This window comes from Periplaneta americana, chromosome 14 (assembly GCF_040183065.1).
Source record: "Periplaneta americana isolate PAMFEO1 chromosome 14, P.americana_PAMFEO1_priV1, whole genome shotgun sequence".
Classification (NCBI taxonomy): Eukaryota; Metazoa; Arthropoda; class Insecta; order Blattodea; family Blattidae; genus Periplaneta; species Periplaneta americana.
In genome coordinates, this window is record NC_091130.1 from 22,912,393 (window position 1) to 22,935,894 (window position 23,502).

The 23,502-nt window shown below is 32.0% G+C and overlaps 1 protein-coding gene across 1 annotated transcript in view; it reads left to right on the forward strand.

Moving 5' to 3' along the window:
* Positions 1–23,502, forward strand: part of mirr (iroquois-class homeodomain protein mirror) — a 359,729-nt gene that overhangs the window by 199,358 nt on the left and 136,869 nt on the right. Inside the window, exon 3 of the mRNA XM_069845095.1 lies at positions 3,125–3,237. Within this exon, the coding sequence (XP_069701196.1) occupies positions 3,125–3,237 (113 nt within the window). The remainder of the gene's footprint in view (positions 1–3,124; positions 3,238–23,502) is intronic.

The window sequence follows — 23,502 nt, forward strand, 5'->3', positions numbered from 1 at the left end:
GCTAATAATTGTAAAATAAAATCTAGGGGAGAGTCGGGTAGTATCGGACATCGGGTAATATCGGACAGTGTGTTTCTTTCATCTACCACCATATGGTAGTACCTGAATGACATGGTTACGTTTCTCTATGCACATCACAGAAATGTAACCATGTCAATCAGGTACTATCATCGTGTGGTAGATGAAAGAAACTCACTGTCCGATATTACCCGATGTCCGATACTACCTGACTCTCCCCTATATATATAATTTGAACTGGTAATTACGGGAAAACGGCTGAGCGGATTTTAATAAATGACCCCTCATTTTGAAGCTTGGAACTCGAAGCTTTTCAGAAAAATAGTAGTTTTCAGTGAAATGTCAATTTTTCAACATAATTTTTCTATTTTCCAAAATCCATCTGTCGTCAGTTTTGAGAACTAGCTAAACTAGCTAATTGCATTTCAGAATAAAACAAAACACACACTACAGTAAATAATATTACACGAAGGCAATGATCTACAACAATGAAGAGCTAAAATTAAATTGGTTATTAAAAACTTAACTTACTAAAAATAATTTACAGGTTTGATTCTGTGATGTGTAATTTTCTGGGTACACCTGTGTATTGGATATTAAAAACTACAAAACTTGAGGTGGTTTGATGACATTATTACCATTAGAAATGAAATATTATTGTAGTTAATGTCATGCTGTTACTATTTTTCATTAATTATACATATTAATGCTATATTGATGATATGAAAGTGAAATGTTTTGGGGTTATGTAAGTAGATGTAGAGAATAACACTTAAATTAGATTTTGATTTCTATATTTTACTGAGTGGCGTCTATATAGTATATGTTACTGAAAGCTATATAACTTACGTAAGATAATAATATTATTAAAAATCAAATATTTTTATAGTTATTAATCAAGTGGGGTGGGTCTTTTTCATATATTTAATGGCGGTGTGTTGTAAATATTTATATGCGTGGTTCTCTTCAGTATTGGTTCGAGCGAGAGTATGTTTCAATATAATGGAAGAAATAATTTTCAGAATGTCTGGTATTCTTCATTGAAAATAAATTTGAAAAATATTTATTTGAACGTGTAATGAACTTAGTTTGCAGCATTTGCAGCACAAGCCAGTAGTATAATATAAGCAGATAAAGTTTAGCTCATCCCTGAAAGAGTAGAACTCGTGCTCAGGGACGGATTTCTGAATTGAAATTAAGAAGTATATAATGCAATTTGTCTTATGTCTTCTACACAATAAGAATATATAAATGTAAATTTACAATTTTTCATTATTTATAAAATTCATACATAACCTTTTAAATTTAATACTAGAGCTATTAGAATTGACAAGATTAGGATATTTAAATATAAATTTGTTATATATTCTTGGGCCTAAACTACTACTATGATTAAATACTGTAGCAGTGTAGCGTTTTGGTTCAACCGATCTCAAAGTATTCATAGCTTTTGTTTCATAACTATGAGAATACAATTCAAAATTATTTCGATTTTTATGTACGAATTTTATTAATACAATATAATAAATTTGTCTTATTTTAAAAACATTAAAGTCTAAAAACAATTTTTGAGATGAAAAATCAATAGGTTTATGAAGACATATTTCAATTATTTTCTTCTGTAATAAATAGACCTCGTGGAATTGCCACGAGAATCGCAAGGTTTACTGCGCACGCCGTATAAACTGTATGAGAAGGGGGTGTGCAAAGGATGGAGTATGCCTCTAATGTAAACACTGAGCAGTACACTGCAGTTACAATAAAACCTGTGTCCTGCATTCAAGAAATATAATGAATGATCATTGAAGTAGGAAATGTCTAAACATGTAAATACACAATTATTTTATAGTGAGATATATTAACTCTTAAAATTTAATGTAATATACTCACATCATCCTTGAATATGTGCATTGCAGTAAAGAGTTACGTACATTTTGAGCGATTGCAAAGTAACCTCCTCCGATGGTCACTCAAACAATTTTATAATCAGAATCAATGAACAGAATATCTTCCAATTGTTCAGAAGGCAATGATTTTACAGCTGCAACAGCGGAACTGCCTATGCTATCCAATGCATCAATTACCTCCATTATTTTGCCGTAATGTTCTGCATAATAATTAACAGCATCCAACCACGTTTACCAACTGGTCAAGACTGGCTTTCGGGGTAAGGGTATTCCAGGGGCAATTGTTTGGAACAACAACACTCTCATTGTAGTATGTTTGATTGAATTCTTGTCTGCACTGAAAAAATGTTAAGCTTTGACTATTCCAACCACAGTAACACAAAAACAAGTGCTTACATAGGTATACATTAGCTGTAGCTGCTCTATCTATTTGGACCGGTCACAACACTTAACATGAACTGCTTATACTACGAGACCGGGAGGTCGCCCACTTCCTCTATACTACCGTACATCGGCAACCTGATTGCATGCTGCGTGTGGCAATTCAACGAAGTCTAGTAATAAATAAAGTGGATTAAAATTGATTTTAAATAAACTACTTCATCCTATAATTCCATACATAATTACCGATTGAAATAAGGTTAGATTTCTTCCTTTAAAAAAAGTGAAATTGTGTCGAAATTCAGGATTGTGGACGTGAAGTGGCAGATTATTGGAAAGTGAAAAAATGACTTGAAGTATTATCTAACTCTATCCCAAAATTCGTTCATATAAACACATCCATTCCGGAGTAATTAATTTTTCTCCTACAAAAAATGTAATTTTTCAGTAAGTTTTCATAACAGAAAAATTGTTACATAATCCACAGTTTGAAAGATAGATTGGGTTTGCTATAGGCTAAGAAAACTTCATTTTTCACAGTCATTTGGTCCCTCTATAAACATCAGGGGATTTCACATAAGTTTAAGGACAGGATTGAAACATCTCTTTCGAAGGAGTTTTCTTAAACTTCCGGTAGAGTCTGTACAACACTATTCAAATATACATTTATATTTATATTTCTCATCGCTACTTATGAGACAATCTAATACTCTTTTTCATTGTATTCCATTGCATTTGATTGCATTGTGTTTATATAGTACCTGTATATATAAATATGCGATCCTATATATTAACATATTTCTTTCTCATATTTGCAGGCTGCAGGGTTAGACCTGAAGGAGAATTTGGCGACGGGGGCGGCGACATGGCCCTACCCTTCCGTCTACCACCCCTACGATGCAGCCGCCTTTGCCGGATACCCATTCAATGGGTAAGTCGATACTTTCTCCTTATTCGTAGATAAGTACAAGGACATGATTTTATTTTTACTAACATTTTTAATATTAACTTGCCTATATCTCTGGATCAACGTCGTTTGCTACCCCCTTCCACGACTGGAGTTCGATGATACTGGCGTAAAATACAAACAAATCACTTTATTAGGAGGGAAGAAAACTAGTTCATCCATTTACGTAAACTAGGAAATATTGCTCTTTTGAGTTTGATCATTTTCATTAGGTTTTTCTTTAATCAAAATACAATACAGTATTAACAATGAGTGTTTTTATTCACGAACTGAGCTGTCCATGTGGACGTATTCATTATGGAGTGTATATTACACTGTCTACAGCACATTAGCGTATAATATAGAGAATGAAGTTAAATTGAAAAATAATCAAAATATGGATATTTAAACACATTTTTTAAAATGGTGGCTATTCATTTCGATACAGTTTTCAGTTCTAGTGTGCATATTATCGCAGTATAGACTATTGTACCAAATCCCAATTACCAATTCTTTCTTCGTACTAGTAACTCATATTGAAATAATTCTGTACCTACTCTATAAAAGAGTACCTTACGTACTGTAAATTCAATCTTCAGTTCTGCCCGATCCGAAAATATAAAATTACTCAGACATGCTATCTACTGTCCGTCTAAGTGGTTATGTCATAGGGTCGTAGAAAAGGGGGAAATCACGTGACAGTTAATTACTTAACGAGGCCTTTTTATTTAAGTTATTTTAAACAGGTGTATAATATTACGTAGACGTCCAATTCCTAACATAAATTAATGTTCTCAGAAAAGTGCTAAGACAGCCCAGCCACTAGCTGGCGAATAAAAGCTGGTGAGGGAAACCGGGATACGACGTAGGCAAATGGACGACAGTACCTGTGCGAAAATGATTCAATATTGAAAGCTCTTTCGTTACTGGAAAACGCGAACATATTTTGGAACGTACTGTTTACTATGACCGTAAGGCTACTGTGAATATATATATATATATATATATATATATATATATATATATATATATATATATGTGGTCTTGGATCTCTTTGAAGGACGGTTGAACTTCTTTAGTAGAAGGGGGTGGGAGTTAAGTACATTCAAAAACTCAGGTACAATAAAAATTGAAGTAAAAATAAAATGATGTTTCTGTACATTCCGAGTAGAGGTCGACAATATGAAGATATCCGTGCTATTTCAAGCTGCATTGATTCCATAAATACCATCGATCGAACTATTTAATCGATTAACTATTTGAATTTAATCCAGTAATCGATAGATTAATCGAATATCGAGTTTTGATCGAGTTGAAAAATGTTTTAATATACTGTAATGTTAAATTTAACTTGTGTTCGGTGATAAGCATAAGTATTAAATGTTGTATATCTGTATATATTGTATCGTTATATTACAAAACAACTATTTTAATTGCTTACTAACATATTTATTATGAGGCTTATAATTTATTGTGTCAATTTCTCCGGGAATTTTTGAGACAAACATAAATAACAAAAAGTATGAAGACTCACCTAGTTAATACTATTTCATCCACGATTTTTAAACATGTGAGTGCATTCACATGCTCAGAATTAAGTGCCGCTCTACGTTTAGTAACAATGTTTCCTGCATCACTGAACACGAAAAAACTTTTTTTCTGTCAAGCACTTCTCCACGATCGTTCAATTTAAATCCAAACGTTTCACCGACTTTACCTTTCAAATTCTCATATGACATAATGAAGTTTTTACTTTTCACTAACCACAGAAAAATGATTTTTTTTCTTTATCAAACTAAACACACAACCTTCATAGACAAACTTAGTACAGAAAGTGCAACTACAAAAGTACACCGGTCGAAACAGAAGACTGGCCCCTATTGTAATCAAATTACCAAATTTTAGAAAGAGAAGAATGTAGTTACGCTCTCACTTTCACACAGTGTAGACATGGCTATTTTATAAGGGATGAGTGGGACGAATCCCAGAAAATTATGTAGTTTATATGCTAGGAAGATGAGCTGACAACAAGGTGGAAGTTTTCTTGGAAAACCATAAAACTTAATAAGGGTTTCGCATTGTATTTCATCTTTCAATAGAGATAGACTGTCCTCATATCTCCATCTCTTTCTGAAGTGTTTGTGCAAAGATTTTTCTTACGCTACCTGGTTTACAGTTAGAAAATAACACTACTATTGCGTTTTTAAGAAAGAAATTTCGGAGAGAGAAGTATTGTCGGAATTGTTAGTATGAGTTTGTATTAACAAAATAATAATTAATATCAACTACAACCGATTAATTTTAATCGACTAGATTATTCGATTAAATATTTTGATCGATTAGGCTAATCTTACAACAGAAATTGATCGATTAATCGATTAAATCCGACAACACTAATAAAAGCACATTTAAACTGACAGAGAAAAGCATTGTTTAATCTCTGGATTATCTAGTTTCTGAAGTTTTCTATCAGTGGAAAATATGAGAGATTGTATTTTATGTTCGGAATTGGACGTGTGCATAAAATTAGAATTTTTAAAAATTAAATCGAACCGGTCGTAGCGTATAGATAAGGAGCAATTTTAATGTTCTGTGAACAACTGAAGCACGATTTCATAAAACGACAACGATAGGGATGTTCGTCTGTTTATATTTTATACAGGATGTATAACAATTTATAGCGTAAACTGAAACTGTTTTAAGGACAGATGTAGGTCCAAAACATTGTATATAGCGTATGCCAACATTATCCGTATATTTTGAAAGCCAATACTGTTATACAGGATCAAAATGGCGACTACAGTAACAATGTCTAGATTTTTTCTCCTAAATGGTAGCTACTGATACCGCTACTACTATCACTACTACTACTACTACTACTACTACTACTACTACTACTAATAATAATAATAATAATACTAATACTACAGCTACTACTTACTTACTTACTTACTTACTGGCTTTTAAGGAACCCGAAGGTTCATTGCCGCCCTCACATAAGCCCGCCATCAGTCCCTATCCTGTGCAAGATTAATCCAGTCTCTATCATCATATCTCACCTCTTTCAAATCCATTTTAATAATATCCTCCTATCTACGTCTCGGTCTCCTTCAAGGTCTTTTTCCCTCCGGCCTCCCAACTCTCACTCTATATGCATTTCTGGATTCGCCCATACGTGCTACATGCCCAGCCCATCTCAAACGTCTGGATTTAATGTTCCTAATTATGTCAGGTGAAGAATACAATGCGTTCCGTTCTGCGTTGTGTAACTTTCTCCATTCTCCTGTAACCTTATTCCTCTTAGCCCCAAATATTTACCTAAGAACCTTATTCTCATAGACCCTTAATCTCTGTTCCTCTCTCAAATTGAGAGTCCAAGTTTCACAGCCATACAGATCAACCGGTAATATAACTGTTTCATAAGTTCTAACTTTCAGATTTTTTGACAGCAGACTAGATGACAAAAGCTTCTGAACCGAATAATAACAGGCATTTCCCATATTTATTCTGCGTTTAATTTCCTCCCGAGTGTCGTTTATATTTGTTACTGTTGCTCCAAGATATTTGAATTTTTCCACCTCTTCGAAGGATAAATCTCCAATTTTTATAGTTCCATTTCGTACAATATTCTGGTCACGAGACATAATCATATACTTGGTGCTACTGCTACTACTACTATTTTCTCTCCACATCTATTACTACTACTACTACTACTACTATTACTATTTTCTCTCCTCATCTATTACTACTACTACTACTACTACTACTACTACTACTACTACTACTACTATTTTCTCTCCTCATGTATTACTACTACTACTACTACTATTACTACTATTATTTTCTCTCCTCATCTATTACTACTACTACTACTATATTCTCTCCTCATCTATTACTACCACTACTACTATTTTCTCTCATCTATTACTACTACTACTACTATTTTCTCTCATCTATTACTACTACTACTATTTTCTCTCTTCATCTATTACTACTACTACTACTATTTTCTCTCCTCATGTATTACTACTACTACTACTACTACTACTACTACTATTTTCTCTCCTCATCTATTACTACTACTACTATTTTCTCTCCTCATCTATTACTACTACTACTATTATGTTCTCTCCTCATCTATTACTACTACTACTACTACTGCTACTACTTTCTCTCCTCATCTATTACTACTACTACTACTACTACTACTATTTTCTCTCCTCATCTATTACTACTACTACTACTATTTTCTCTCCTCATCTATTACTACTACTACTACTACTACTACTACTACTATTACTACTACTGCTACTACTACTACTACTATTTTCTCTCCTCATCTATTACTACTACTACTATTTTCTCTCCTCATCTATTACTACTACTACTATTTTCTCTCCTCATCTATTACTACTACTACTATTTTCTCTCCTCATCTATTACTACTACTACTATTTTCTCTCCTCATCTATTACTACTACTACTACTACTACTATTACTACTATTTTCTCTCCTCATCTATTACTACTACTACTACTATTTTCTCTCCTCATATATTACTACTACTACTACTACTACTACTACTACTATTACTACTACTGCTACTACTACTACTACTATTTTCTCTCCTCATCTATTACTACTACTACTACTACTACTACTACTACTACTACTTCCATTATTACTACAGCTACTACACTGATAACGAAAAAAGCAGTGCTCTAAGCAAGATTGGAACCGAAGACTGAGGCCTTCACGCTGAATTAAAGTACTCGGTAACTGTGCTTATGTTATTGACGGTCAATTTTTGTGGACTGTGAGTAAATCTTATCAGTAGGTATACTTTTGTTTCTTTATGTGGTTACATTTCACAACATACTATAGGCTAAGCCATTATTCTAAACGTGAACGTGATCTCAGAGTTTAATATTACACCACACAATGCAGCCAGATTGCGATATCGGACGGCAACACTGCTGTTTGGCGGTTCTACGTGCAGTTTGATGCAAGCACTCCTGCAGATACAAGTGTCGAGTAGCGGACCAGCGAACATATCCAACCGGGTTACTAATCATTCTCTGTTGCTATAATATTGAAAGTATTTACAAGTCCGCGAAAAAAAAAATTGGCGGTGAAATCTTGATTCGGAAGAGTGTGACTTGAATACATCTTCGATTAAATTATGAACAGTTTATCAATAACTCTTCATCCATTAGTATTGCTAAAGGAGGTTATTCTTTTTCTGTTTTCAATTGAGGCGTTTAGAAGCAAAGGGGTGTAAGTGACATTTCTAAAAAAATTATTCGAGTGCATCCAGGGCTAACTAAAGCATTTAAAATTTCAGTGGTAAAGGGATATATTTTTTAACCACATCACACGTTATCATTTTAAATTAAAACTTCACGGAATTTACAAAAGCTTAGTAAAGTTACATCAGCCGCTTTTCTATGCGGATGACGTGAATATGTTAGGAGAAAATCCACAAACGATTAGGGAAAATACGAGAATTTTACTTGAAGCAAGTAAAGAGATATGTTTGGAAGTAAATCCCGAAAAGACAAAATATATATGATTACGTCTCGTGACGAGAATATTGTACGAAACAGACATATAAAAATTGGAAATTTATCCTTTGAAGAGGTGGTCTACTGTACCGCCACTTATGCAGTGAGCGCCAGACATTTGAACTTCCACCGTACAAAGATTTATTTTTATTGGGTTATTTTACGACGCTGTATCAACATCTAGGTTATTTAGCGTCTGAATGATATGAAGGTGATAATGCCGGTGAAATGAGTCCGGGGTCCAGCACCGAAAGTTACCCAGCATTTGCTCGTATTGGGTTGAGGGAAAACCCCGGAAAAAACCTCAACCAGGTAACTTGCCCCGACCGGGATTCGAACCCGGGCCACCTGGTTTCGCAGCCAGACGCGCTGACCGTTACTCCACAGGTGTGGACGGCGTACAAGGAGGATCTTACATTTTTTATGAAATAAAACAAAAGAAACCGTTAAAAACTCTGGATTTATACCAAAAACCCGAGGAGAATATTTGATTAGTAAAACTTAAAAGAGACTGTATTCCGATAACAGTTTTAAAAATCATAGAAATCACCTGAAAAAAATGTAAAAGGAAGGACTTCAGAGTTATAAAATTGAGAGGTAAAATTAAAAACAGTTGTTTAATAGTGCAATTAGCAGGAGAGAGATTAATTGTGCAATAAACAGATTTGCATTTTTGAATATAAATATTACGCATTCATATTCCAGTGTGTTCGTCTGTTGAGAGAAATTATTTACCAAAAGAGCATATGCAGGCCTAAATCTGCTGAAGATTATTATTTTAAACTGATTGTTATTACGAGGTTCTGGCCAGGAAAGTTTCAGTGTAACTGAAGTGTTCCACTTCTTAATTTATCCTGCACGAAATAATGAAATGCATAAGAAATCAAAGGAAACAACTAATTTAAGCGATGCTAGAGTGATCTTAAGGAGTAGAGTAAACTACAGGAGTATATTAAACTTGTAAGGCCTAAATAAATTAACAGTCAAACTAAAAACAGACCATTACAATGGCAAAAGAGCAAATTTAAATTATGAATAATCTAGGATTTCTGTAATTTTGGTAAAGATCTCTTGGGAATAAAATTAAGAATGCTATGATTTCAATAAGAACCCTTATTGTGACAAAGAAAGTTACTTACCGGAGTTTTTTAGATTTACAGGATGGGAGAATAATCAAAATCCCCAAGAAACCGTTAATAAATGAAAATAGTAATATACATTACAAGAGCGGTATGTTGACGTTTTCGTGGTCGAGGAAAAGATTGAAAAAGCGAAACGTAGTTGAGCTTTTTTAATTTCCTAGAACATGAAAACTAACATACCGCTTGTGTATCGTACATTATTTTGTGCGAAGATCGTTTATTACATACCTGAAAGACGAATTTCTAATTAGTTGCAATGAAATCTCCATGTTGGTTTCTGTTTAATGACGGCAACTTCGGAACACCAAAATATCTTTCTTCAACATTGTTGCTACAAAATGTTTTCTGTGTTTACTATACTCCAGCAGGCCGTGATATACGTCTGTCTTTTTTTTCCCCCAGTCTATAAATGCGAACTTAAAACAAACGGTAAGGTTATGTAATGATTTATTTTTCATTTTAATATTTTAACAATATTATTTATATAACATATTGCAGTAATAAAATCCGCATCTGGAATCTTGTTGTTTTTTCACGGCTTCCTTAATGTTACTTGTATCAGGAATGCAATAAGTTTCGTGGAGTAGTAGACTTTACTTAATTTTTGTAAATATTTAAAAACAATAATTAACATTGCAATTTAGGTGAAATTGCAGTGGTAAGTTTCAAATTTATAATTATTACTATGTTAAACGTCTCTAAAAATAATATGTTAAAAGCCTAAAGCAGTGAAATGAATGTCGCGCTTAAGCGGTAAGAAGAGGGAAATTGTTATGTGTGTTAGGTTGGGAATACTGAATGTGGTATTTCACACTTACCGCGTATTGGTTCTGTGCGGAAAACAAGCAAATACGCACGATCTCGCACAATTTTACATTCTTACGATAACAATGACTCAAGCGATAGGATACTATTAGGAATGCAAAAAACTTTGTAGTTGCCGTTATTTTGGTAACAATGGTTTCGAAGTGAAATAAACGACGATAGGATTTCAGCCAGAAGTGTGGTTAGGAATAAATAAAATAATTATTATGCCAAAATATTTTCTAATTTACAGTATAAATTAAAATTCAAACCCTCATCGGGAAGTTACAAAATTAAAAGTGATGTCAAATTTTTAAGATAGAAAAGAAATTAAATTCTAAGAATCTGTTAAAAAGTAAGCAATTCTGTAATTTCTGTAATTTTAGGTAACAATTTCTTACAATTAAATAATTGGCGCTAATATTTTCAATCGGAAGCTTACTTGTGACAGACCATCAGAATATTTTAGAAATTGTAATATGATGTAAAATCAACCATAACAAAATCGGATGTAATAATGTAAGAAAATCTTTAATTCCTGTGACAAGCGCTTAGAAATGTAATATAATTTACTCTCAATTGTACTCAAAAATCATGTCATAATAGAGTAAAAATATTACTAGAATATTTTCGAATTTTGTGTTTAAAAAAGAATCAAACCAGCGAGAAATAATTACAAAATCAAACTCAAAGAATGGAAAAGGAATTAAAAGTATCAGGCATGAAAGAAAAACACTTTAACTTCGGTAACGTTGGTCAAAAGTCTTTAAAGTAAAATAAGTCGCTAGAATTCCAATCAGAAGTGTTTTTGAGATAACTAGAAATAAATGCAATATGAGCCTATACATTTTCAAAGTGGAATAAGTATCTAATCCTCTGGAAACCGTTTAAAAGCAATCTTACTGTTAGACATTTAAATTGATATAAGATATGAAAAAAATGTCAGAAATCGAAGAAAATTTTTAATATCTGTAATTGTGCAAACAATAATACTTTGAAAGTGAAATAAACGGTGCTAAATTGAAGTCAGAAACATTTTTGAGATAACAACATCGACATTATCACTATCAATAGATCTAAATGCGAATTCGACATCATTGATCCAACTGTCCGCTTTGAAACCAAAATTGGGCAACCTCAAGAAGTTGACTAAGAAGAGAAGTCCATATTTGAGACCACAATACTCCCTTTTTTTTAAGAATATTGAAACATTCATTCAATGCCTGTTACAGATCTATTATTTGGTTCTAAGGGAACAATTCTAAAAGTTTTTGTTATATAGAGAAATAAATACAAAATAGGGGAAGAACTACCGGTACAAGATCATTAGCTGTCATAATTATTAAATACTCTGTGGAAATTTTCAGAAATAATCTATATGGAACTTCTATATAAAAAAAAAGAATTGTACGTCAATTTGTTATATTATTATTGTCCTTTATAGATTTTTTATAATTTATTTTGTTTGGAAATTGTTAATTTACAAGGCCCGGCGCAATTTTATAATTTATTTTACGCATTATAGGAAATTTATGTTATTACGGAACATTATTTTCTTCTTAAATCATGTATTCATATTATATCGACGGCTCAGTTCAAAAGGGAAACCAACTCAAATTTTAAAGTTTTGAAAAACTTGCATTTTGAAGCTTAATGTTGCTATGAAAAATCGAAGGATCGCTGAAATTACTTCAAATTCTGTTAGTGATGTTCTGTAGACCTATGTAGTGCCTGCTATACATTTCAGATTATAGTGTGTTAATTGAATTTTTCACAGCAACTCAAAACTTTAAAATTTTAGTTGTTTTCCTTTTCAATGGGGCCGTCGATATATTGTTTAATTTTTTATTTATTTATTTCTTCCTGTAACCACTACAGGTTGCCATTGACAAAGAGTACCATGATACAATAAATAGAGTAAATGCCTTGAGGTTTAGTGATACATTGTTGTTAGAGTGAAAAATAACAATTTTAAATATTTTGAGACATGATAATAAACGAAGTAACTTCAAGAAGATGCTAATTATATGTATGATCCATACTGAAAATAGCTATTGATCCTTTGAGTGTCGCAATTGTTAGATCTCTTAAAATATCTTCATGCAAGCCAAAAGATTTACAGAAGTCGACTAGGAACCGGGGTATGGTTCCACGGGCTCCTATCATTAGTCCCGTAATGACGATGGATTCCAGATGGTATTTGTCATAAAAACTGATGGAAGGTTCATATATATTCCTTTTTTCCTCGTGTACTTCTTCTGGCTAGTGTTCATGCGATTCGAATCTCACAGTAGAGTCTATGATGTAACCTTCAAGAGAGGGAGGTTTAAATGCAATTATATCGATTCTTCGATTACTGCCCTCACTGAATATGCCGTGTACTTCTTCATACACTGAATAACCTTTGTTCCTTAAGTCAGTTGCTATTATAGATCTTACTGTATGATGCCGCGTATTTCGTAGTTCACTGTGTGTATATTTTGTAAATTCTAATACGAATTAGATTGTCTAATAATAATAATAGACATAATAATAATAATAATAATAATAATAATAATAATAATAATAATAATTCTGTTCGGAGACTTGAAAGCACATAAATGTCCTACTAATCGGTTGCTAACCGAGGAGTAGTAAGTTCAGTGGTGGAGTCTTTTTGCTACAAATGAAGACGAGCTGCAATACTCAATACATCACCTGAATATAATAGCACAAAATTTCAATATGAAAATTTCCCCAAACAAAACAAAAATTATGGCGTTCAAGGTAAACAGCCAGTTAGGAGTAAAATTTGCATTGGAACCCATACATTAGAACACGTAAACTCATTTAAAATTTAAGTTATAATTTGACATATTTACCTGTTACTGATTTACTTACTTACTTACTTACTTACTTACTTACTTACTTACTTACTTACTTACTTACTTACTTACTGCCTTTTAAGGAACCCGGAGGTTCATTGCCGCCCTCACATACTGAAAATATTCAACATTTTAATGGAACCTTAAGAACCATCAACCAGGTTTTCACAACCACGAAAACCCAAAAACATACCAGGTTAAAAGCATATAAAGTTCTAGCAAGACGTGTCCTCATGTATGGTAGTGAGGCCTGGACTGTCCGAAACTCAGATGCTCAACGCCTAACAACTGCGGAAATGAGATTTCTAAGGAGGACTGCCGGCTACAGCTTGCTTGACCACAAAGGAATGAACTAATTACAAAAGAATTGAAAATTACACCTATTCATGAACATATCAACCATTATAGACAAAAATGGCTTAACCATGTCAATAGAATGGACCGTTCCGGATTTCCAAGACAAATTCTCCGCTATATACCACATGGAAGACGATCTTTGGGACGCCCCCTGAAAAGATGGAGGAGACCGTTACAGGCCACTAGGCCTAATACCTGCAAGGACGATGATGATGATAATAATAATGATAATAATAATAATAATAATAATAATAATAATAATAATAATAATAATAATAATTTAAATAAAGTATTAACATAATTAGAGATTCTTCAAATTAAAAAGGAATAAACATTAAAGTTAACATCAGAATTTAAGAGAACTGTAAACAAGGGAAGAAATTTTGTAATTTTCGTAATTTTATTAACAGTTGATTGAAATTTAAATAAACCTAGTTAGAAATCTTCCTGTTGTGAAGTAAGAAGATACTATACTGTTTTTGATTTTATGGCAAGGAAGGAACAAACACAAAACAATTGAATCGGTTATTGTTGAAAGGAACTAAATCCACTTTTTAATGTTTTGAGGTACGGTAATCGAAAAAAACTGTTTTGTGGATAATCTATCGAAGATTAAACCAAAATATATTGTACACATATAATTCATGTGTGCAATATATTTTGGTTTAATCTTCGATAGATTATTCACAAATCAGTTATTTTTTTTTCGATTATCTCAAAACCTTAAAAGGTGGACTTAGTTCCTTTCAACAATAACCGATTCAATTGCAAAATTAAAACCATATTATACTTTTATGACGGAAAAAGAATAAGTTCTAAGAAGCCAGGAAGAACAGAAGAAACTCTGGTAATAATTTTAGTAAAAATGACTTGGAAGTGGAATAAACAGCGCTAGGACTTCAGTCGGAAATGTTGTTGCTGTGGACGCCGGCGAGTAAATAGCTGGCCCGTGTTTCCACCGCGCCCGGGAAGCAGGCAGGCGCGCCGTGACCGCCACACATTATCGGAGATTCCCTCCTCGAAGCAGGCGCTAAATAATAAAGCAGAGGAGGGCTCGACGAAGAAGAACCGCTCGGTCTCGCCACAACCCCCGCCGGCTGCCGCTAAGTCCGCGGACAAATTCTGCCGTACAGCCTGCAGAAGATGCAACGGCACATCTTCTAGTTCAAGCAATACCGTGTTTGTATCGTTAAATTGCTTGAATATACGGTAACGGAAACAAATTCTAAAACACAAGATTAAGCAATGAATTTCACAATGAAATATTGAACTTTAATTATATTCGAGAAGAAGAACTCTGAGAGAAAATCTATAACTGAAATTTCCAAAATTATACGGTACATACTTAAAGAAACATTATTTTGTTCACTTAGCCTATATAGAGTGACAGAAACTAATTTTAACTCTGTAAATAAATTAATTAATGCTGCACAAACTCTAGAGGAAAACCTATAACTGAAATTTCCAAAATTATTCATACCTAATTGTTATTTAGTTCACGTAGCCTATATAGAGGAACAGAAACAAGTTTTAACTCTATTAATTAATTAATTAATTAATTAATTAATGTTGCACAAACTCTAGAGGAAAATCTATAACTGAAATTTCCAAAATGATCCATATTTAATCGTTATTTTGTTCACGTAGTCTATATAGAGCAATAGAAACAAGTTTTCACCCTATAAATAAATAAATTAATGTTGCACAAACACTAGAGGAAAATCTATAACTGAAATTTCCAAAATTATTCATACTTAATCGTTATTTTGTTCAAGTAGCCTATATAGAGCAATAGAAATAAGTTTTCACTCTATAAATGAATTAATTAATGTTGTACAAACCGTAGAGGAAAATCTATAACTGAAATTTCCAAAAAGATTCATACTTAATCGTTTTTTAGTTCACGTAGCCTATATAGAGCAACAGAAACAAGTTTTCACTCTATAAATATATTAATTAATGTTACACAAACTCTAGAGGATAATCCATAACTGAAATTTCCAAAATTATTCATACTTAATCGTTATTTAGTTCACGTAGCCTATAGAGTGACAGAAACAAGTTTTAATTCTGTAAATAAATTAATTAACGTTACACAAACTCTAGAGGAAAATCTATAATTGAATTTCCAAAATTATTCATACTTAATCGTTATTTTGTTCGCGTAGCTTATATAGAGTAACAGAAACAAGTTTTCATTCTATAAATAAATAAATTAATATTGTACAAACTCTAGAGGAAAATCTATAACTGAAATTTCCAAAATTATTCTTGCTTAAAGAATCGTTATTTTGTTCAAGTAGCCTATATAGAGTGACAGAAACAAGTTTTCACTCTATAAATAAATAAATTAATGTTACACAAACTGTAGAGAAAAATCTATAACTGAAATTTCCAAAATTATTCATACTTAATCGTTATTTTGTTCTCGTAGCCTATATAGAGCAACAGAAACAAGTTTTATTCTATAAATAAATAATGTTGCATAAACTCTAGAGGAAAATCTATAACTGAAATTTCCAAAATCATTCATACTTAAAGAACAGTTATTTTGTTCACGTAGCCTATATAGAGTGACAGAAACAAGTTTTAACTCTATAAATAAATTAATTAATACTCCACAAACTCTAGAAGAAAATCTATAACTGAAATTTCCAAAATTATTCATACTTAATCGTTATTTTGTTCTCGTAGCCTATATAGAGCAACAGAAACAAGTTTTATTCTATAAATAAATAATGTTACAGAAACTCTAAAGGAAAATCTATAACTGAAATTTCCAAAATTACTCATACGTAAAGAATCATCATTTTGTTCATGTAGCTTATATAGAGTGACAGAAGCAAGTTTTAGCTCTATAAATAAATTAATTAATACTCCACAAACTCTAGAGGAAAATCTGTAACTGAAATTTCCAAAATTATTTATACTTAATCGTTATTTTGTTCACGTAGCCTATATAGAGCAATAGAAACAAGTTTTAACTCTATAAATAAATTAATTAATGTTGCACAAACTCTAGATGAAAACCTATAACTGAAATTTACAAAATTATTCATACTTAAAGAATCATTATTTTGTTCACGTAGCCTATATAGAGTGACAGAAGCAAGTTTTAACTCTATAAATAAATTAGTTCTACACAAACTCTAGAGGAAAATCTATAACTGAAATTTTCAAAATTATTCATACTTAAACGCTATTTTGTTCATTTAGCCTATATAGAGCAACAGAAACAATTTTTCACTCTAGAAATAAACTAAGATATTTTAAAGCAAAAATAAAATTCCTTTATAAAATGAACTTGCTAAGGAATCTGAAACAATTTCTTTGACCTGTGATAATTGCATCCGTTAGAATGCAAAAATTTAACAAAACATCTCACAGTACAAAGTTAAAACCACGCGTTGATTGTAAATTAATATATTAAAAATAAAATAATAATTCTGTATTTTATAGATCTAACCCAATCAACGAATGTCACAATAAAATAATTACTTTTTGCCAATTATAAAAAATTTCAGAAGAAAAAGTTACGTTTTAAACAACTGAAGATTGAACATAAAACATTCTGTAAGTGCCGAAGAGAAAACCTTCGGAAAGTAGGGCTCCCTTGTGCAACTATAATGTAGGCCTAATATAATACATATTGCATATCTATGGGAGAAGCTAGATTATAAATAAAATTAAAATGGGAATTGTTATCTTTTTCTAGTAGATTGAGCCAGGAGTATAGGCTATTCTTTGGAAAAACTAAATTTCAAAGATATTGCTACTTACAGCCTTTTTATGTCTAGTCTTTAGTTTTCATAATTCTAAAAGCATTCATTCATATTATTAAAAGAGTATCGATATTTTTCTTGAACTATAGCCCTATAGTTTGAAGAAAGAAATGCTTTCATTCCGGAATTAAATAAGCGTTTTTGAAAGTAAGGGATTTAAAACCAAACAAATAAGAAAGAATAATAGTTCTTTATAAAATATTTTTTTCGGCGACGAAATCATTGTACATAATCTTTAATAACTGTACCGTACAGCCTGCAGAATATTCGAAAATTCTTCTTCCAGTTGAAGTTATAATGTATTCTCGTGTTAACATTATTAATCTGACGAATTAAAGAGAAAATTATAAGACTAAAGGACTAGATCAAACCAAACGAATTCCATAATAAAACGATGGAATTAAAGTTGCAAGACATCCTGCAAATGAGAATGTTATAATTCTGAATTAGTTTAACTTACCTAGGTCTATATGCACAGACAATTATTTATTAGCTTTTTTTAAAGGTTTGTATCATATATTTGTTTAGGTATAATGAAATCAATAGGCTTTCACTATAAGAATAAGTAGGTACTGCAGATAGTCTATTTTATAAATTGATCAGTCTGAAATCAAGAAACAAGTTTCCTTGTATCAATATATAGAATTATAGGAACTAAATTTATTAATTACACCATACAAACTACAGAAACTTCGGCTGAATATCTTAAAATCTAAACATCACGGTATTTTTTTTTTTCGAATTTAAAGTTAACGGAAACATTTCATATAATTTATAGGCTTAAATTAAGCAACCCATATTTACAACTACGTAAGTGAAATTTAACACAAACGAGAAGAACTGTTCAAGTACAATTATTCTAAATAAATTTACAGCTTTCTCAAAAGACATTATAATAAGAAAGCACTAAAAGTAAATGGATTTAAAGAGACCGGATAGTGATCCCTGTACGACTAAAGCATTTTAATACAAAAGTTTAGTTGAATATATCTAGGCTTTTAGTATTTAGAATGGAATAAAAGTGTCATGGTTATACAGTAAATCATTCTTAATTCAGTGATGTAACAGACAACTAATTACTTTCTTATCCAAGTGCGAAAAAACGCCTTACCTGATAACCCGTTTTCCCACTTTCCTAAACGCAGGCCTACATTAAACTTTAAGTGCACAATCTTTACTCACATCCATTGTATTTTTTTAAGTTTGACAAGCAATGTTTATTGTAAATTCTAAACCGATATTTAGTTAAATATTCCACCAGAGTGAAGCAGAAAAATATTATTCTTTTATTAAAAATTTCTACTTTTTTAAAATTCATACATATTTTTATTTTATCATGTCATGTGTTTGATATTCATAAACCCGTAGGTCTACTTTGTAGAACATGGGCCGCAGAAGACACTGTAAAATTTTCATGCAAATTAATTCAATAGCTTCAGAGAAAAATGCACCAAAGTGTGAAAATTCTTAACTTATGGAAAACTACATTAAAACGTACGTATTAATTACATGAACTTCTATATTAAAAGAGACCATTTAAAGTGTTTATGTGCAGAGATACCCCGACTGTTTATATCGTTGCACTAGTAAAAAGCAAGTTTAGTATCTATTATTTTTTAAACACAAAATAGAAAAATTTGATTTTCATCCGTAACCACCACCCGCTCCCCTTAACTGCTTAGGGTACCAATTATCACATGAAGGTGAAAATTGTTTTCAGAAAAACGAATTACATGTCAAGAAAGATTGGGCATATTGAACAAAATTTTCAAACCTAATCAGATTTAAAAATAATAAGACTACAAGTACACAACACTTTAACAGTTCTAACTTTGCTGTATGGTTAGGAAAATTCGACATTTAGAAAACAAGATTTAACAAAGTTAAATACACCAAAGATTACATTTATAAAGTCAAACTTCTTTAGACAGGGTACGAGTCTACTTAATCGATGAAACAGTTTACTTGATTTTCATATACTGAAGGATAACTTATTAGGTGTAAAAGTATTAAATTTAACTCTAATTTATCTTCTCTCGTTGCAGGGATATTTAAAAACATTTACTATACATTTACAGCTTTGATTTCTGCAGTGCGTAGAGGCTACGTACCAAATTTTACAAAACAACTGAATAGACTATATTAAACGATAAGAGAAATCAAGAAATTATACAGGAAACAGAAATTACGTCTATTTTAGAAAAAGTCAGATATTACAAGCAAAACTTTATATGACATAAAGACCTCCTAAGTACGAATGAGAAATGAATCTCTCTACAAAGTTTGAATTACGTGTAAATGCCCATTATTTAGTTTTGTGTGCCGATACGGAACGCATGGTCTATAATCGTGAATGACGATAAAGAAATTTTCGATACATTTTAATGGAAAATTATTTTACCTTTCTCTTAAAGTTCAGAAGCTATTATAAATGACTAGTGGCTTGTGCAGCAAATACTGCTGCAAACTAAGTTCGTTAGACGTTCAAATAAACATTTTTCAGATTTATTTTCAATGAAGAATACTTGTCTTTTTGATAGTTATTTGCTTCCATAATAATGAAACATACTCCCTCTGAATGGATTTTTTTAGGCCAAATACTTTCTCTTGAACCTATCCAACTTCAGGTTTTGAGTTTCAACGCGAAAACGCAAGTATCAATGTCAGGACGATAGCAGTAGCTATTTCAGGTCATTGTGGATTGTAGGTAAAAGTTAAAAAAATATCAGGTTTGCTAAGCTTTCGAACAATAGCATTTTCGTATAGCTTCTGCATGTAGAACTTGAAATGTAGAGCGTAAAATCATTTTATTCTACTAAGAGATCTTGCTGAAATGATCTGGAGACTACAAAATTTTCTAGACCTCTTATTTTATCAGTAAGTAATACCTTTTGATCTTTCCTTAGGAACTGTAATTTTTGCGCTCTCTCGAGCCAATACTGAAGACAGTGACACGTATCAATATCTACATTACACCGCCATTAAGTATATGAAAAAGACCCAACCCTACTGGTTTAATAAGTATAAAAATATTTGATTTTTAATAACAATATTATTATCTTACTTAAGTTTTGTAGTTATATATAGCAGCCACTCAGTAAATTATAGAAATGAAGATCTTAATTAAGATATTCTCTACATTTACTTACATAACCACAAAACGTTTCACTTTCATGTCATCAATATAGCATCAATATTATGTACAATTAATGAAAAAATAGATGCATCATGATATTAACTATAATAATATTTAATTTCTAATGGTAATAATGTCATCAAACCACCTCAAGTTTCGTAGATTTGAATATCCAATACACAGCTGTACTCAGAAAATTATACACTGCAGAATCAGTTTTTAGTAACAAATTGAATTGAGCTCTAAATATGTCGGCAATCTGCAGGTCATGGCCTTCGTGTAATAGCCTATTGTTTATTGTAGTTTGTGTTTTGTTCTGAAATTCAATCAAGTCGGCCGTGTTTGAATAAAATTAGTTCTCAAAACTGACAACAGATGGACTTTGGAAAATAGGAAAATTATGTAGGAAAATTGACATTTAACTGAAAACTACTACTTTTCCGAAAAACTTTAGGTTCCAAGCTTCAAAATGAGGGGCCATTTATTAAAATCCGTTCAGCCGTTTTCCCGTAATTTCCATTACCAGTTCAAATTATATACATATAGATTTACAATAATGGAGAGAATGGTGTAATAAAATATGTATACTGTAGGCCTATTGGAGAAAACTGACCTCATTTACAACCAATTTGTCACTGGATATTTTTCAGGATCTGCAGAATATCGAACTCCAGTTACTTTTGTTTAGAAGTAGGCCTACTGGAATGATTTACCTACGGGTATGCCGAACATTGTTTAAAAGCCAGGGTTAAATTCTCGACGTAGTTTTAATTTGAAGTACATGGACGAACACTACAGAAAAGAACAAATTTCACAGATTATGCGATCACTTATTCATAGAGTTTAAAAGCACTCGCTTTGTTGACGGTTTGGTTGCGACAAAAGTTTAGGGAGTAATTATGTAGCCTAGACATCCAGACTTTTGTAACATCTATCATGTAGACCACTCCGTATCGATGTTAAATTCCTTGAGTTGTTTGAAAACAAGTGAAATTCAATATGGTTGCACATATATAACTTATTTCCAAGAAATAGTCTGCCCAGGCATCCTGGGTTGCCAAACACACAGAATAACACACATATAAGAATAATAACGATTACAGTAAAATAGATGAGTCAAATTTAAATGTGAACTAGGAGCTTAAATTTAAGAAATAATAAATTTGTACATATATTGTAACAATCACACACTAACGGATAGAAAGAGGGGGGGGGATTATGATATTCCGTATAAATGATTTTTCAGAATCGCCACAGACCCTTTAATGTTTGAAGTAATTATTTTTGGAATGATGTCATGGATGCCAAATGTTTTGATAGTATTTACAGTTGATCGTGGGATGGTGCCCCTCGCTCCGATCATTAAACCATGTACTTCCCAGGTGCCTTCCATCTGATATTTTTCTCGAAAATACGGAATAGTAGGCTCATAAATTTGTTGTTTATCTTTGTTGACCTCAGATGGTTGGGTCTGGCTCATCTGAAATCTAACAGTTGGGTCCAGTATAAAGCCTTTACTATTAGTCTTGTCTAGGGGCACGATGTCCGCTCTCCTAATTCCGCCGCCTTCAAACGCAACGCAGTGCACCTCTTCATGGACCTCGAATGATCTTTTTCTAAGGGCCTGTGCTATTAGTTTTCGGATGTTATGATGGCGTGAATTTCTCAGGAGTTCTCCATGCTGACAGGATCCTAGGACGTGTGCTAAGGTTTCAATCTCGTTGCACTATCTGCAACGGAAACCGTCCAAGGAGACTTGACTTGAGAAAACAAAACAAAAATGATTTAGATTGTTTTCGTATATTTAAGCTGGTTTAACATCCTAAGAGCAGTCATGAAGTTAAGGCATTTAGAAAAGGAAAACTAGGTGGACAATGACACAGAGTTCCGATAGACGACAATAAATTATTGTCTCATAATGCGATGTAGATAGAAAGTTTTGATGTACATATTTGGCATAATTCTGTCTGTGTAACTGAATGATTGGACTATACGAACTACTGCGTAAATAAATTCTTTGTTGAAAGTATTGCAAAATAAAAACGTAAGACAGATTAGGCATAAAATAACAAACGTAATGATTGCAACATATTTTTAACACAGTGCATACATTTTATCTTTCCTCGCTCGCATATCTGTACACTGTTCTATCCGCTCTACATCCACGGACGAAGGAAGACAAAATTTACGTGCTGAAGCATAATTAAAATGTATTTTTATACGACAAGAATATATTTATGTACAATAAAATGCTTCCTGTAGTTAAAATATAATGTGCTTACATGATCTATACATTTCTTTGCTACAATGATGAATATGCCATCGCCACCTTTTTACATTGTACTTCAGTTATAACATATTATCTCTCTCACTCTTTTCTAAAATACTGATAACACATGTCCTCAAGTGACATGACATGACATAAAATAACATAAAGTGACGGAATAATACGATATGAAAAGACATATTTCACAACCGGTAGGTTCGAATAGATACGAAAAAATATAACTTATTAAAGAAATTATTCTTTTCTCAAAAACAAATTTGATGTTAAAAGTAACAATATTATTTAAGTAGTTTTAATTGTAAAAGCAATTACTC